A 17,478-nucleotide genomic window follows, 5' to 3' on the forward strand; every position below is an offset into this window, starting at 1 on the left:
ATGTCCCAAAGATGGCCCCCACTGTCAGTCCTCGTTGGCAATTGCCTCAACTGAAAGAAACTGCCCAGCTCTAGGTCTTTCCTCTTTCCAGAGGTAGCCCCTATCCACTGATCACCACAGTGGCATAAAGGCCCAGCTTCCTCATCCCAATTTGGGATACATCTGAAGGGCCATTGTTGCTCCAGACTTCAACAGTTCTGTGGGGTTGGCTGAGGCCTCAGCCGGGAGTGCACCGCAGCGCGGCTTCCGCTTCTTAGGCGTGGAACCCACGTGCACACTAAACATCCTGCTTGAGAATCTCCGTCTCAGCATCTGCTTCCCAGGGAGGCTGGCGTGCAACTGCTGCTCTTTGCTTCCGTCCTTGGCCCCACTGCTGTTTTCGGATGTTGCTATTCAAGGGCGAGCAGGCCCAGGCCCACCTATTAATTCATCAGATCCTAAAACAACCCTGCAATGGGTAAAAACCAAGACTCTGATGTCTTACTGACTGAATAAAGCTTTATTTTAATGCAAAATAAAACAAGAAAAATTTATGTACTCATATATAACAACATCCAAAATGTTTTCTGTGGTACAAATGAGATCATCTTAAAAAGTTTGTAAAGAATTCATTCTCCACCCCCATATGCCAAAATATGATTTCACATAATTTATCTTCAGAACTTATGAACAGACTTGGTATCATAAAAGCACAGGAAACACTAGAAAAAGTGATGGTACAAACAACAGGTTTTGTTTTATGTTCCAGTAGTAAACAGCACTGCAGATGGAACAGGAGAACACTTTCTGGAAGAGTCGGGAGACAGGCTAAAAGAGCCTTTGGGGTTGATTCACTTCCCACTCCCAGCTTGGTAGCCGAGCTTGTCTTTAAAAGTCAGCTTGTGTGTGATTCTGTGACTATTTAAGGACATGAGGGAGAAAGGGTTTCACTTAGAAGTTATAACTGCATGTGAGATTCTAGGCTTATTTTAGATATCCTCCTTTCTTCCTTTTTATCGGAAAGGTGACTTTGTAGGAATATCTTATGTAGACCCCTCTTTCTGGTCTCACTGTGGCATCGTTTCCACCTAAGTCGACACGAACTGGGAGTGCAGCAAAATACTAGTGGAGCTGTTTCTGAATCCAACTCCCTCCTGCCTAATTGCACGAAATCCAGACTTTCTGTTGCTCATGGACTCAGGAAGCAGTAGGGTGTCTACCCAATTTAACACCAATTAGAAGGCCATTCATTGTGGATTTCAGACTTTAATGCTGATGGGAATTGTACAGCACACATTACATACCGAACTCTCCAGATCTCTCTACCCTCCTGAAATGCTACAACGTTCCTCCAACAAAAATGAATGCTGTGGTTACAGGTAGGGGAAATGAATATTTTTTATAGGCTTGATCTCTACGTATACCAGGGAAAAGAGAAATGAGCTTCATGATCCTCCCAGAGTTGTTAGGTGGATTTCCTTCAAAAGACAGCTTTAGTTCAAAAATTTCATGAATCCTTGGAAGGGATAATGACTCATGTTTTAATTTTATTTAGTTGACAGTAAACTATACAGCTACAGTGAAACCTCCAATCTGTCAGGAGATGTGCACAGGGCTTCCTCCATGGGTGACAGTAAGTCTGTGGGTCCCTACTATGCTCTTGATTGTAAGATTTTTGCTCCATGCTATCCCTTGGGGGTCAACACATGTATACCTAAAAATCTAAGAACGAAGAACTTCCGAATAATTTTTTTCCGAATTTCTGCTTGCTACTATGATTTAAGAGTTGTTTGTGAGCTTGCCTTTCATCCACTGATTTGGTATTATGCGGAAACAATACCATACCAAGAGTGATAGTGCCACAGCTCAACGACAGAATGGATTAATGAGATGTTGTGTTTGTTTCCCTTGCAGAGGACTGAATTCTCCGGCATCTAAAAGTTTTCAATGATCTGCTCTTTCATCTCTATTGGAAAACAGGAGAAAAATAGGGCTCCTTAAAATATCTAGTGACTTGAGGCCAAACCTCATCTCAAGGCCCAAATGACTCAGCAGTCAGATCTGCAGCCGGGCGGGTGTATGTTGATCGGGTGTGTATCACAGCTCAATGTGTCTCTCTATTCCAGGGGGGCTATTAGCGTTGTGAGCTGTAAGGGACACCTGATTGAGTTTTCCCAAGGCCGTAAATAAGCAGGGAATGATTTCTTGCTCCTGGGCATCTATTGATTATATCCTGGTCTTCTAAATACTCTAAACAACCTGTTCTAAATACTGGGAAAGAGACCTGTAACTTCTGGGTGGTGACAATTGGAAGGTTAGCACACAGGCATTTATAAAGCTTACATTGGAGCTGTTCTTAATTTTTGCTTGGCTTGATGGAGCCTCTGTCACAAATGTAATGTTCGCTTCTTTAGGGTAGGATCAAATGGAGCGTGAGTTATATTTCAAGCAAGAAAAGAAAACTGCTATAATCTATTTCTTGTTCACTTCAATAGTGCCTTCACATCACTGGCTGCTCCTCCAGATTAGCAGCTATGTTATTGACTGTGTATACAACACAAAACCATGCTTTGCAGCAGCTCACTGTAAGATGCCCGTGAGATGGCAACACTGCAGGTGAAAACAAGGGCATCCTTTCCGCAAGGGCCACTCCTCCAAAGCACACAGTTCTACATCCCATCCCTGGCCACCCCTCAAGTGGTCTAGCCTGATCCAGAGGAGCCTTCTGGCTTGGTTATGTTTAGAAGTCTACAGAAATTTGGTTAAAATAGGGAACATGCTGAAGAGCTGATTTTTAATGCTTCAAAACAAGTTACATTTCTCTCATCTTCTCATTTTCTTCTTTGAAGTTTATTTAGCTTGAGGGGAAGGTAGCAGTCAGCATGTTGGCAGGGAAACCCTACAGCTCACCTGCACTCCCTTCAGGTGAGCAGGACCTAAGATCCTCAACCTTTTTGAACAAACTGCAAACAACCTAAAGGTGCCTGACTTAAGAGAGATGACAGAGGACAAAAACCAACTTGATAGTCTATTCTCAAGAGGGTCATAGTAAATTATAGTTTGGAAAATGATTATCTCTTGAAGTCCAGTAAATAACACTATTTACATCTAAAACTAGCAGTTGCATCATTTCTTGGTAACACAACTCTATTTTAAATTAAAAAAATAAGACTAAACTGTGCTAGATGGATGCTCTATATATTTAATAATACTATAATTTATTAAACCCTGTCAGTTAGAGGTATTCTAATCTCAGCCAGAATATATCTAAATTGAACTCAAGACTTTTTTGGGAGGGAATGAAGGAGGAATGTGAAAAGACTTAATGTATTTCAAGAGTCACTGAGCAATTCAGACTGATGCTCAGGTTTTGCTGTTTTTCAGTCTTTTGCTTATATTCTCATTTGGGTCAGGTTGTAAATTTCAGATGTTTTGTTCTTGTGAAAAACAGCTGCAAAGCTCCAAAGAAATTGCCATGGGTTTGTTCTACTTAGAAGGTGGGGTTTCAGCTTTTCACAGCCATAAGACCATCCTTTCCCAGTTGGAGACCTTGGCCTTGCCCTGACTTTTGTTAATGAAATAGCAGATGCAGAATGATTTAGTCTTATGCCTCTTTTCCCTTCCTCTCCATTTTTTTTTCCTTCCTTATCAAACTTTCCAGAAAGCATTTTTAATCTTCCATTCTCCATATTGGTAGTCACACGTGTTTGAAAACAAAACACACACACACACACACCATCTTTCACTTCCTTCTACGATCTGCTGGCCATCAATTTCCAAAGGCCACGGTCAGCTCCTCACTGTCCTGCGTGCAGATGGGTACTGTCTGGCACCGAGTCTGGAACTGGCTTCTCTAGGGCACTGCTTCCTGTGCGACCTGCCCAGGGGGCTCTATTTTTCCCAAGTACACTTTAGCTCTCAAGTGGGAGCCTTAAAGTAGAGGCCCCAGTTAAAATAATTACGGGCAGGAGATTTGGGGCTGACTCTGAAACCAGATATCTCTATGCCTGGGACCCGGGAGGAAGGAAGGTGAGGACCACCGGAGGTTCACCCCTCTTAACCTGATCACCCTGATTCTCGGGCTATATTCCTTCCTCCTGGAAGCTCTGACTAGCTTTGCACATTCTCCCAAGACACTAATACTGCATTCACATTGCACTGACTTTTATATCAAAAGCAAGGAAATGTGTAATGTTTACATCACGAGTGGTATCAGGAACCTGAGAAATTCTCCAAATAAGGAAATGCAGTCTTCCTTCGGGTATAAAAAATTTCAAGGAGATCACTCGTCATGTTTGCTGTTGTTTTTTTTTTTCTCAATAATAAAAAAAAAACCCTATACTCACTTAAGATGCCTACATCCCAGTCTGTCTACTCTGCCACTCCTCTGACTTAGAAGCTCTAATAAGCAGCTGAGGCCGAGCCTTGAATGGGTTGCTGCCACCTGGATGCAGCAGACACGGCCTCTCTGTCCTGCCACTTGTGTGTGGGGGTGTGTGCGCGTGGGCACGTGGGCACAGGTTCCCCGGCCGGGAGGCACTGTGCAGTCTGGCTCCACTGCTAGCCGCTTGTTCGGCTGCCACTCTCACTGAGTTGAAAAATTCTGAAAGCCTTTCGAATATCAGGTAGCATTGTTTTTATGGCCCCTTTCTTCCTCTTCCTTCTGATTTTTCACCCCCCAACCCCCCTGCCCTTTCTCTTTCCCTCTGATTAGCAGTCAAGGGCTGCAATCTCAGTGGGAAAAAGCTAATTTGTACCATGGAGAATTCTGCACAGGTAGAAGGCGTTGAGGTCTAGAAAGGGCAAAGGTGGCGTTCGACGTCTTCCTCTCTGGGCTGGGCTGGCCTGGGCGATCAGCTATACGGCCGCAGTCATGGGGTTCTTCTGCCGGGGGTCCTGGGGTCGGTAGGGGTACTGGTCCGGGCTGCCGCCCCGGGGCCCTGCTCTGCCCATTTCCTGATAGGCCGGCACTCTTTGGTGCTGAGGAGGGGAAGGTGGGACGTCTTGCCGGAAGGGTCCTTTGTGCTTGGGGGCTGGCGGGGGTGGGTAATACTGAGGATACCGGAGATCTGCCACCCTCAGATCTGGGGGGCGTGGGTAGCTCCCTTTGGGAGGGTGCACGGGGTGAGCCCCGGGGTAATAGGGCAGCTCCCTTTCCTTGTAGAGCCCTCGGGCTGCTGCGGCCAGGTAGTCTGCAGGATCCGCTGGCCCTCCCCTGCAACGAGAAGGAGAGACACGTGTCAGTCGCGGCAGAGCCGGGGCCCAGCGGCAGGCCACAGTCCCGCGTGGTTGGGTGCGGCCACTGACTGGGCCTTGGCCGATGGCACGTGAGCAGAAGCGACGTGTGCCCTTAAAAAGACGACAGGGGATCTTTCTTACCTTCTCTTCTCCCTGTTGGCTGCTGGAATACCACCTTAGACCACAAGGGGAAAGCGTGTGCTGAGGAAGGCAAAGGCGGCAAGGAGGCAAGAGCCTGGGTCCTTGAAACCACACTGCCACCCTGTCAACCAGGGCTGCCCACACGCAGATTGGGACACGCGAGGCAGATACACTTCTGTCTTGTTTACACCCCCTTCTGGTGGCCTCTATTAGAGTAGCCAAACTAGGTTCCTAACCAAGGCAATGAGCTTGGCTCTCTTTTTTTCCCAAGTAGCAAAATACATAATTTAATATTTAAATATTATATTATTTTTCACCCATGAATAACTAGCCTGAAGCGGTGTATTAAAAGGAATGCTTTTTGTTCCTGTCCATTTAGTATTATTTTTAGTTTTAATTATGAATATTTCAAAAACACAGGAAAGTGAACCAGTTTCAATGATACCCATGAACCCACCTCCTGTATTTAACAGTAGTAACATTCTGCCATATTGTTTTCATCTGGTATTTTTGTAAAGGAATAAAATGTTACAGGTACACCTAAAGCCCTATCCTTTCTCTTCCTTTTCATGTTAGAATTAACTACTATTCTGAAGTTGCTGTGTGCAAATGTACCTTAGCACATTTTTACATATGTGTGTATCCATAAGCAACATACACCAAGTTTATGTTTTACAATTTTAATAAATATCATAGTCTAGAATGTGTTTTGTAGTTTACTTTTGTCACTCAGCATTATATTTTTGAATTTTATCCATGTTGATACATTTAGGATCTAGTGCATTAATTTTAACTGATATGTAATATTCTACTGCGTGACACCAGTCCCGTTATAAGGAAGATCTTAAATTTATTAATTGCCTCCTAGGTGTCAGACATTATGATAGATATTTACATATTATATACATGGCTTGATTTTTGCCCACAGGTTTTACCTTAATTTGATGATGTTTTACTGACTGGCAAGTCTAGAAATAAGAAACAATTTTATTTTCCTGCCCAGCAAAGCGCAACATTTCAGGGCTCACTATATGTCCTTTCAAGCCTGTTTGCAAACCATTCAGCTCTTGCTGAGCTTGTCTGTTTTTTGTAGAACCTTATAAATACACCTAGCAAAAGCCTACTCATTTTTTAAAATATTCTAGCCTGAAACCTGCTTGCCTAAATTCACAAGTTCATTAGGTAGATTTTCTGTCTCCAAATTATCATGGGCAACATTTTTTGCCAAATATATTACTACTACATAAAATGGACCCTCATTTTTCTAACCTCATATAACAGTTTCATTGTCACTTACCACCTGATCTCAAAGCCAGTGCTACCTATATTAGGTTTTTGGCATAGTAGTACCTCAATTATCTGTACCAATTTCCTTATCACTTGTTTATTGGAGTTTAGCTCTTTTAAGGCTGTGATCATCAGACCCCTCGCTTTCCTACCCTCCTGTCCAGGACAGGCTTCCACAAAGCCTGTTTCAGACATGCTGGTGGAAATGTACAGGTTATTTGCAGTCAGGAAGTCCCCATGTATTGCACTCACTTCCCTTCTAGATCTGTGAAGTGCTCTTCCAATGGGCTGCAGTCTTGGTCTAACTCTGGTTGGCTGCTGCCACATCCCTGTGTGGGTTCATGTGCGCCCCCACTCTCTGTAGTTCTTAGAAAAGTCCCAACATAGAGCTGGGAATTACCCACCTAGGGCTTTGATGTAATTAATTCTACTGCAAAGTTAGGAAGTACCACCAGGCCAGTAGCAGAGTGGGGATAAACCAAACCAGCTGTAAGTTGCGCTGCGCAATGGGTAGGCACCTAGAAACATCCAGGGCAAAAATAAACACTAACAGAAGTGGCCCCGTCTGATCTCTCTCCTAAAGACAACAAGCATCTTCTGATCCATTTGCCGTAACAGAAGCAATACGTCTCTAAACAATGTGCAGATGACTGCATCTTATCTAGCCTGGGGTTAAACAGATGAGTTCTGTTTACAGCTCTTAAAATCCCATAAACCTTCTGTGCACACATTTACCACCACCACTGGCTCCAGATCCTTCCCATTTTTTACCACTCCCCCTTTTATAATTTTTTTAAAAGGAAAACAGCAACAATAATAATTAAGGAAAATCTTTCCAGTGTCAGAGTACAAACTGCTATGACACTTGAAAGAAATGACAGGGCTGTAAGAATACAGTGTCTGTGGTTAATCAAGCACTGTCAATGAGGGTCAAAATCACCCTGTAATCTGTGGAGCTGGATGTTAAAACAGCTCTGTAAGTTGCCCAAATCAGTGAAAATTTGACAAGCTCCAAGCTTGGGTACACGTGGAAAGCAGCTTGTGGACACATCCATAAGGATAAACAATAGAATTCTCTCTACTTTTTTGTCTTAATTTGGCTATATATAATAATGAAAGATAGCTCCTTGAGCTTGGGATAATTTAGATAGTGAGAGTTTTCAGATTCAAAAAAATTAAATTGTTTGCATACAAGTTATTATGGCATCAGCTGCTATTATTCAATGCAGTTTGCTCTATTTTAAATTGCCCATGACAAATAGAGCATAAATGCATAGTCTGTCACTCCAGCCACAGGAAATCAAGGATCTGGATTTCACCTTCCCTTTCCTTTAGAATTACATTTTTGATTTAGAAAACTTCCAGCATTCATTATATCTTTTATCACAAGAATTTTTAAAGTCCCCTCCACCCCACCATGCTCATTTCTATTTCTTTTTGGTTCATGTTGGAGATTTCCGATGCACTTAAAAAAAATTCTTAACCTATGCTTTCTCTCAAAATCCACTGAAGATATTTCTCTGCATGAAGTAAAACATGTGGTTTTTCTGCACTCATTTAAAGCCCTTAGGATAAATCACTGACATTTGCAACACACAAACATTATCTGCCTTAAAATGAACATACAACCAACGCTCCCTCCGGACTCTCTTAGCGTGAATGTTTCCTGTTTAAAATGGAAAGAGAGAAAGGAGGAATTCCAGGCCTTGGACTTTTAGGGTCCTGTTCTCTCCCCAGAGATTTCTCTCTTTTAAAACAGAACATTATAAAAGACAGGCACTCCTTGTTTTTTTATATTTTTGGACAGGCAATCCAGAGCTAGTGGTGAGGGGGCAGAAGCCACCCTGAGAGACTCCACAACAGCGTGAGCTTCACGCACGTAGGGGACGGTCACTATCTCTCCTCCCACACCTCGCCCCTCTGGCATGTCCAGCTCTCCCAGGGAGGAGGAAGGAGGTTTTCCGTGGTCAGACAGGGCAGACCTCAAGATAGTTTTGTGGCCCCATATTGATTCCTCTGAGGGGAGATTTTATGTCTGGGAGTTTGCTTACATGTGGCAGAAACCAAGTGAAGTAGCTGCTCTTTGTCAAGAAATGAAATCATGGAAATTGTCTTTTTCTGCAGAACTCATCATAACAGTTATCGTTTTAATTTTTCAGAGAGAAGAAAAACAATGAGTTGGCCTATAAAAACACTGTTTAAGGTTCAAAGCATGCTAGAAGAATTTTTCTTTCTTTTAAGGGGTGGTATGTGGCTGTTGTTTATAACTTTTGCTCAAAACTGAGCATTTTCTACAGACTTTTGCCAGAATAACTTCTAAATTCTTTTGATTATCACATGTGTACATATGTGTGTGCATACATGTGCACATGTTTAAAAGAACATATTTTTCTTTTTTTTTTCAAGATAGGGTCTTACTCTTGGGCTCAAGCGATCCTCCTGCCTCGGGTTCCCAAGTAGTTGGTACTACAGATATGTGCTACCACGCCTGGCTTATTTTATTAATTTTTTGTTCCAGAGATGGGGTCTTGCTATGTTGTCCAGGCTGATCCTGACTCCTGGCCTCAAGTGATTCTCCTGCCTTAATCTCCCAAGGAGCTGGGAGTATAGACATGAGCAGTGCCCCCAGCTAAAAGAACAATTTTTAAACAGAGAAAATAAACCCCTCCTCATTAACTACAGAACTTGACAGAGGAGGAGAAGAGGGAGTTAATGTTGAGTTTCCCTTTTCAGAGCCTCTTTATTTGTGTGAAATTTAGTGTTTGCAGGAAAGCACAAAACAAGTCATTTCTGGGGCCTAACCAATGCATAGCACAGTGACTGGTGCTGCGTGTTTTGAGTCAACCCTGAGAAATCCAGGGGCAGCTTCTTAAGGAGATTCTGATTAAAACAAGGATTGAAATAGCAAACATATCAGTATTTTAAGACCATTCATTTTTCATGTGACCTCATGAGTTTTATTTGTATGTGTTATTATTTTTCTTAAAAAAAATTTCAATTTAGAATCTCGCTCAGAAACCATTATTTATGTAAGGAAAGAGAAACAAGCCTGTATTTGTTTTATTTATAATATAACTCTTTGAGAGACTGGTCATGAAAATACCTCTAATTTTAAATTTTTGCTTTATTTTATTTCTGATTAGGCCCATTTCCAGAGGCCAGAAGGATTCAAGTTTTGCTTGGAAAACTCATAGGACTATCTCAGGTATGCAGTTTTCAATCACATAGATACATGCAATAATGAATGTTAACTGTTAAGCCTGAACACAACAGAGCTATATGTTATTTACATGTAAAGAAACAGTAAGGATCGCTTTCTCTATATAAAGTTTTCTTCCTTCTGCCATCTCAGTATGCCATTATTTTTCATTAAGAAAAAAGGGGCTGGAAATCAGAGGCTAATCTTGTCAGATAGCCAGCCCTGGGTACCAGTGGTCTTTATCTTATACATATGTGCTAAGATAATTCTGTATAGGGAAAGGGTTCGGTATTGGGAGTAGGGAGTCATTGGCAAATTTTTCACTAGGAATAAGGAGGCTACACTTACAGATGAGGGAGCATGAGCAAGTCTGAATCCTCCCATCTCTGCACCATCACCCCCAATTGCAAAAAAAATCTCTTTCCTCTGCGCTCACCACAGCTGGTCATTCTCACCTCATCTGTCTTTCACCTTGCCACGTGGCTAGTTATATAATGTATTGGAGGACGGGCATCTTGAAGGAAGGAACTGAGTCTTGTATATCTAATGATCTCCCTTGGAGCTTAACACAGGACTTTACACATCATGGGTGCTCCATAAATGTATGTTGAATTTGTTCAAGAGAGTTTAAAGTAAAGAGAGAGCCCACAAACACACAACAGGGACCAGAGGATCAGATGTGAGTAGGAGCTGGAGGTGGGAATAAGAGGAGAAGTGGATTCTCCCTGGGAGCCAGGATTGACAGTGGTTGAGGTCAGAGTGATTTCTAGTTTTGGAAGAGGGAAGGAGGTGGGGGGATGGTGGCCTCAGTAAAGGGCTGGATTGGGTTCAACATAGAATGGTTGCAAACTTTATCAGGGTAGAGATTATTATATTTGTACTGGCCACCAAGAATGAGACTATCCTGTCTTATCTCTGTTGCCTTACATAGTGCTTGAAACACAATAGGTCCTCACTACATCTTGGACTGGAATTTAATTGCCTTGACTTACCAGTGAGCTCAGCATGACCAATGGGTGCTTAGGAAATTGACAGCTATCCTCACTCAAATTCACTGGAAGCTGGGTTTACTAAGTGCAGGTTAAGTGTATTTATTCCAGAGTCAGTTAAGGACTGTTTTTATGATGGTCCAGCAAAGAAATTTTCTTTGTTTCTGTCATGGACACAATATCTAGGAACATCTTAATGCGTGTGTTTCAAAATACAGTCTACATGGTTTCAAATATGGGGTCTTACGGAGACAATGCCCAAGCCCAGGTGTGATTACCACAGTTTCAAGTCCAGGACCTGGGCTTGAGGGATGATGAACAGAAACCAGAGGTCGAGGGCATGTCCAGTTTGCCCCTGTCCCAGTGCTTCCCAGCCTTTTCTCCACAAGAATATCCATGATGGATGACTTTCATATAAGCTACCTGTGCCCAAGAGCAGGAGAAGCCAGGATTATGCAAGCTTCTTTACCACCTGCAAGTAACTCAACACTGTTTCCTCCCATTCAAGAAAGAATAAGGGAATTAAAATGAGTGGGACTGACATTATGAAGTGGGAAAACTTGAGTCTGCTACAATTTATTAAAAGAAATCATTTGTAACCTTCAGTTCTTCAGATACCAGTGACAAACCCTTACACGACAGAGCTGGTCGTGATTCACCTATGTGTCTGAAGGCTGAGTTTAAGAACCACCTCTGTATCTCACCCAGTGAGCTCCTTCTAGGAGGTGGAAGAATAGACAAAGTTGAAGAGTCACAGAGGGGAAAATAATTCAGACAGACACATCAGTGACTAGAAGTGAGTTTGTTTTGAGAGGGGGTGAGTTCAGCAGGCGAAGGAACAAGGCATGCAGTAGAAAGCGTGAAAACCATAAAGAAATTATGAGCTAAGGTGAGAATGTCCAATTTAAGCATAAGCACTGGATTTTGCACTTATAAAAAGCTTCCAAAGGGCAGCATCTTGTTCCCTTAATTTCTATATAATACTATGTGTGCTATTAGCAGCCAAAGCAAAGACAAGTTTTCAACTTCTAAGGTAGCCCTTATGGGTTTCCTTTTTTGGGAATAACTGACTGTGACCAAATTTGGTGTGTGAATGGGAAGAAATAACATGATATAAAACTCCTGGAGCTGTCTAAGAGAGGTGCTTGTACTCACTGGCAGAAAGTCAATGTCTGGCAAAGCCAGGCTATCCCTGAGCACACCACACATTGATTATTTAGTGGCTGAGCTAGTGTCGGTGCTTTCTTTTCTGGGTCTTCTACTGCAAAGTTAAAAAAAAATATCAGTGCAAACTACAATACTTGAGTCATCCATGCTATGTGGACAGAGATGCTTCTAGTCTGTGTTTAGAATTCCTTCAGTGTCAGGTTTCCAGTAACCAGGCCTTCATCCTTGGTCTAGGCACGAATGCGGTCGGCAGGGATTAGCAGAGCCCTCTGCAATGCATGTTATATAGCTTTGATTTCGGCAGATTTTGCAGAATCATAAAATATAATGATCATTTGATGGCCTACACTATAGAAATGATTACACACAAAAAATCCACTTTCATCACTCACATTTCCCATTGCGTTATGAGAAGAGGGCTCTTGCTCTTTGCAAAGAGCCGGAATGCGAAGAGAGTGCATCAGCAGATGCAGCCGGCCCTTGTGCACACCAAGGAAATGTTGGCAAAGAAAATGAAGAAGAAATGATAATGACGGAGTGTTCAGAAGACATTTCTAAAATAATTTAAAACAAATATAATTTTGATTGCCCACATTTAATTCCTTCTTTTGTTTTTTCGGGCAATGACCACAAATACAAGAATGCAGTATTAATAAACTGCATGTGCAATGAGTTTTGGATTCTGTTTAGCAGTTTAACAGACATTATCTGCAAAATGGCCTTTAAGAGTATTTCATTCTATTGGGTGGTGGGGAGTATTTCCTAAAAATGGTCCTGCTAAAATATGAGTGGGGGAGAGGTTTCTAATGTGGGTGCTGAGGACAACGAGAAAGGATAAAAAACGTATGAAGAGCAGAAGGAAATCTTATGGAAAGTAAAAGGTATCCTGACTGGCCACAAAAACAGTGGTGAAATTCATTTGAATGATACCTGCATGTATTAATAATAACCCTATGGTTTTTTTTAACCACAGAAGAGATTTTATTTAAAGAGAACGGCAACCAAAGGAACAAATCATAACTGGATAGGCCACTTAAATCATCTTTCTATTGTAACAGTGGCCCTGGAATTTCAATATCTAAACACTGTAGATTTCATTCGATTTTCGCGCAAGACACAGTGGTTCAATTCCAAGGTCAAACTTCGGGGTGGGCTGGGATGGGGGCAACAGGTTCTAGAGGGTCCTGAATTCCAAAGGCTATTTCCCCTGCCCCATAGGAACCACTACACAGTTTCCAGTCCAAGGCTGCCAGCTGGAGACAGAACACATTGGGGGTAAAATACACTGTGAAGTTTGCTTTTCCCTGATCTATTTTAAATTATATACGTTTTTAGAGTAATTCATACAATTTTTAGAGAAGATATTCATATATCACTGCCACATCTTTACCTGACCCCTCTCCCCTGCCATTAATTTCTAAAGCCTGTGCAATGGGAAGATTTTGATGTAAACTACCTACAATCATTAGACCATTAGAGTCCCTCTTCACCAAGGGCGAGGAGTACAGTGAAGGAGTCTTAAATATTTCCATCTTCATGCGTGTGGGTGTGCGTGTGTGTTTGGAGAGGGCTCCATAGCATGATTCCATTAAGACACCGGAGAATCCTGCCACCGCAACTGTCTTACTCTGAAACTCAGAAGCAGAAATGTAAGTGCTGGGAAGAGCGCCATGTACTTGATGGGCTCAGAAGCGAGCTTCAAACGTCGCATTTAGAACTGCAAAAGCCCAAAGCCGGCAGAGCAGGAGCACAGCAGCACTTTCCCGAGCGCTAGCAGCAAGCGAGGCTCCATCCTATGCACTTTCTCCATGTTAACCTATTTATCCTCATAACAACGTTACAAGGCAGGTTAGCAGATGAGGAAACTGAGGAACAGTGAAGTTAAGTAACTTGACCAAAGTCACACAGGAAGTGGCGAGGCCCAGTTCAAGCCCAGCAGGCAGACCCAGGGGCCACATGCTTGACCACTAAGCCAGACCGTGCAGCCTCTCTGGCCTCACTTGCTTCTTACCTGCTCACAGTGTGCGTATTGGCACCAGATGAAATCAATTGGTTCATATTTAAAAACCCATTTTTTTTTAAAAGAATCTAATGGGTAAAAAAGAAGGTTTTTTTTGGTTTGTTTTTTGTTTTCATATTTTTGGGGTTTTTCATTTTTTTTTGCAATGGGTACTTTGGCTTTTAGCAGCCCAAGAGGCTGAAACTGCTGATAGTGCTGGCAGAAAGCCAAAGAGCACGGACAGAATTCCATGTGGGAAGTTTTATTCGGAGACCTGGAATTGCCTTTCCTTGGGGAAAACAAAGTTTCCTGGTACTTTTTATGAAAATCCTAACATATCTGTGTGGTCAGGTCCAATACCTTATATGTTGGTGTCATTACAAATCAATGAAGTGCTTATAAAAAAATGCAGATTCTGGGGCTCCAACCCCAGAGACAGGTTGGTCTGAAAGGGGACTGGGAACCCACATTTCTCACAAGTGCCCAGATGATTCTGATGTGGATGGAGCTGGCACCATGATTTAAGGAATCACACGGTAGCTATGGGGGTTCCTAAGACATGTAACCTGTTCTTCAAAGAATCTGGAATATAAGAGTAGGTCAGCTGGCCTGGGCATCTGAAGATACAAACAACAGGAGCAAGACACAGAGCTAAAAACCTTGGAGGGTGTACTAGAATCAGAGATGTTCTCGCGATGCTGGCTTGTGAAGAGTGGGTGGGTGAGAAGCAGAAGGTCTATCTGGAGAGGCTGTCTGGAGCCTGACCGTGGAGGGCCTTGGACACCAGGGGGAGGAGAGGAAGGATTAAAGGATGTATTTTTATTTGGTAGGATTTGGAGTGGGGAGGGGGGGTGATGTTAATTACTTGTGGGACAGCTCTATTTGGAGGTTCCCTAGGTACCTCAAACCTTTCGAGTACAAAATTAAACAATCACATCTCCCCAAACCTGCTGCTCCTCTAAGGGTCCCCTTGGAGAATGATATGAACCATGTAGTCCACCAGAAATCTAGACTCCTGTCTCATCCCCACTCCAGCCAGACGTCAGGTTCTAGCAAATGTTCTCTTAGCTGTTCGTGGCTGTCCACCCTCACTGCTATGGTCTTACTTTAGGCTCAAATCCCTTTTCAACTGGACCATTCCAATAGCAACAGTATATTAGGACTCACAGACAGGCAGGTGGAATTGTAGGTCACCTTCACAAAAGGGCAGTTCAACAGCCCAGAATTACAGAATTGGCATAAGAATAGTTGCTTTTTATAACCATCTAGCCAGTTGCCACCAACTCTGAAGAAATTTCAAGCACATCACACTTACTCTCACATGAAAACATGGCGCAACTTCTACAGACAGGTGAGTTTTGTCTTCTCTTGGAAACTGTATGAACACTGACAGTTTTTGGATGTGACGGCCTCAAGTTTAAATACCGACAGCCTAATTGGCAAGAGCTTTTTGCATGTGCCTCCATGTGGGATCTGCTATGAGCCTTTTTTTTCAAATTGGGTAATCTTTTCCTCTTAAACATATAAAACTAAGCGAGGTTTCTGTAACTAACATATTTCACAAACCTCTGGGTTCACTTACTGTCTTAAGAAATGAACAAGTTAGCAGTGTAATTGGGATAAGGTAGTTGAAAAAAGAACAGGTTGGAGACCAATGTAAAGATTAGGAGTACTGAGCTCGCTTTGGGGGAGTTTGGATTATAATATGCCAGTCAGCCACAAATATCACTGGGTGCATTTGGGGGACTATTATTCTAAGAACCTCCCTAATGCTCAGTATCAACACAATGGACCCATTCCCCAATTTCCACCAGATAATAAATGGAAGTGCTTTTGCCCTCTCTCTATTAACTGTGACGTGAAATCTAAGCACCCCATGATAATTTTCACCAAAGTATGGAGAGTAATTCTCAGCCTTCATCTCAGTCTGTGCCAAGTAGGTTCCAAAGCCCCAAACTGGGCCCGGTGGGCACATCCAAGGCTCCACTGTTGGCTCCCCTGGGCCCTCCCATCCAGAATGCAGCTCATTATTTGGCAGAGTGCTATGCAGAGAGCGGCAGCGGGAGAGATTCTGTATAATATCACATTCTATTCGGCTTTCATTTTTGCAGATGAAATGGATTTATAGCACAAAGGTTACTGAACTGTATTGTCGAGATGATTTTCAACAAATAATAAAAGTTATTACGAGATTCTTAGGTACTGAGGACTCGTGCCGAGCTCCGCCCGCCCTGCCTTGGTCTCTTCATACCCTGACTGATCATTACATGGTTGGCAAAGACTGGTTATTAACGTCATTAAAAACATTTTATGTCCAAATCTTCCTTTATTGAAATTAGAGCATTCTTTGTCATTTCTCCTTCTGCTGTAATATAGCCTCTCAGCCTACCTTTTCCGAGTTCTATACTTGCCTTTGATGCTGGTTAAAATGGAACAGCTAGCAAATCAAGGCTTGTAATAGCCCAAACTGATTGGGGCTGTGTAATTACCCTGCTCTCATCACTTCTTTTTTGTCTCTAATGTTCTTGTACAGTTCCGTCCTGAGCCTTTCCACAACCCCCTCCTCTGCCTACCTCAATTCCTTTTAGCAAACTAATATGTGGGTCCAGAGCCATTGATGAGTGCTTTTAAAAAAGAGAGCAAGACAAGCTTTTATTGTGAGTGAGCTCCTTCAGATGTTATTTCATCCTACGTTTGTTCTCTAACTCCCTGATTTATTGATTTATTCCTTGAACAAGTCAAAGAAAACTGAAAGTTCACCCTCTCTTCTATTTCTTTGAATGCTGCTTCGCTCCCAGCCATATTTGGTGCTGGTTTATGTCCCAATATGAAATGATTTTCCCTTTTCTTATCATATGCATTCTACTATCAGTATAGCAGCAACCTCAATTCTTAAAATCAGTCACAGAGCTGCTGCTTTAATAATTTAAATAAAAGCTTATCATGGAAAAGCAAATATTTACAAGTATGAGTCATCTAATTTAAAGAAATTAATTAAAAGTAAATGCTGAAGTGATTTAAAACTAAAGAGCCATTACCAAATAAAACGTTATTTACCATTTGCCCCATGCCAACTCGATTTTGAACTTCAGAAAGATGGAATTTGAGGTTCTCCCTTTGCCTTAGGGACCACGGGCTTTAAAACCTGCCAGCCTGTTTTAGAACTTGACCTCATTTGCTCTATAGGGTGAGCAGATGCGCTCACAGTTTCCAGTTCCTCAGGACACATCAGTATAGAGGGGGCAGCGCGCAACTCAGAGGCAGAAGATTGGGCTTGGATTGTGCAAGGCACTTCATAGAAATGTGATCCGGGTGACTTAGCTTTTTCTAACCCTCAATGACCTCCTATGTAAAGTAGAAATATTAGGAATGCCTTTCCTCCCCTCGCAGTGTTGCGATGGGAACTAAACAAGAAAAAGCAAACAAACAAAAGGACCAATCACACTAAGGTCCTCAATACTTACTGAACTTGACATCAC

General features: G+C 42.4%; 1 protein-coding gene across 1 annotated transcript in view; it reads right to left on the reverse strand.

Annotated features, from left to right (window-relative positions):
• Positions 1-480: 480 nt before the first annotated feature.
• Positions 481-17,478, reverse strand: part of PARD3B (par-3 family cell polarity regulator beta) — a 942,908-nt gene continuing 925,910 nt past the window's right edge. The window contains exon 23 of the mRNA XM_045558633.1: positions 481-5,194. Coding sequence (XP_045414589.1) covers positions 4,837-5,194 — 358 coding nt within the window. The 3' untranslated portion in view covers positions 481-4,836. The remainder of the gene's footprint in view (positions 5,195-17,478) is intronic.

Source organism: Lemur catta, chromosome 8, assembly GCF_020740605.2.
Source record: "Lemur catta isolate mLemCat1 chromosome 8, mLemCat1.pri, whole genome shotgun sequence".
Classification (NCBI taxonomy): Eukaryota; Metazoa; Chordata; class Mammalia; order Primates; family Lemuridae; genus Lemur; species Lemur catta.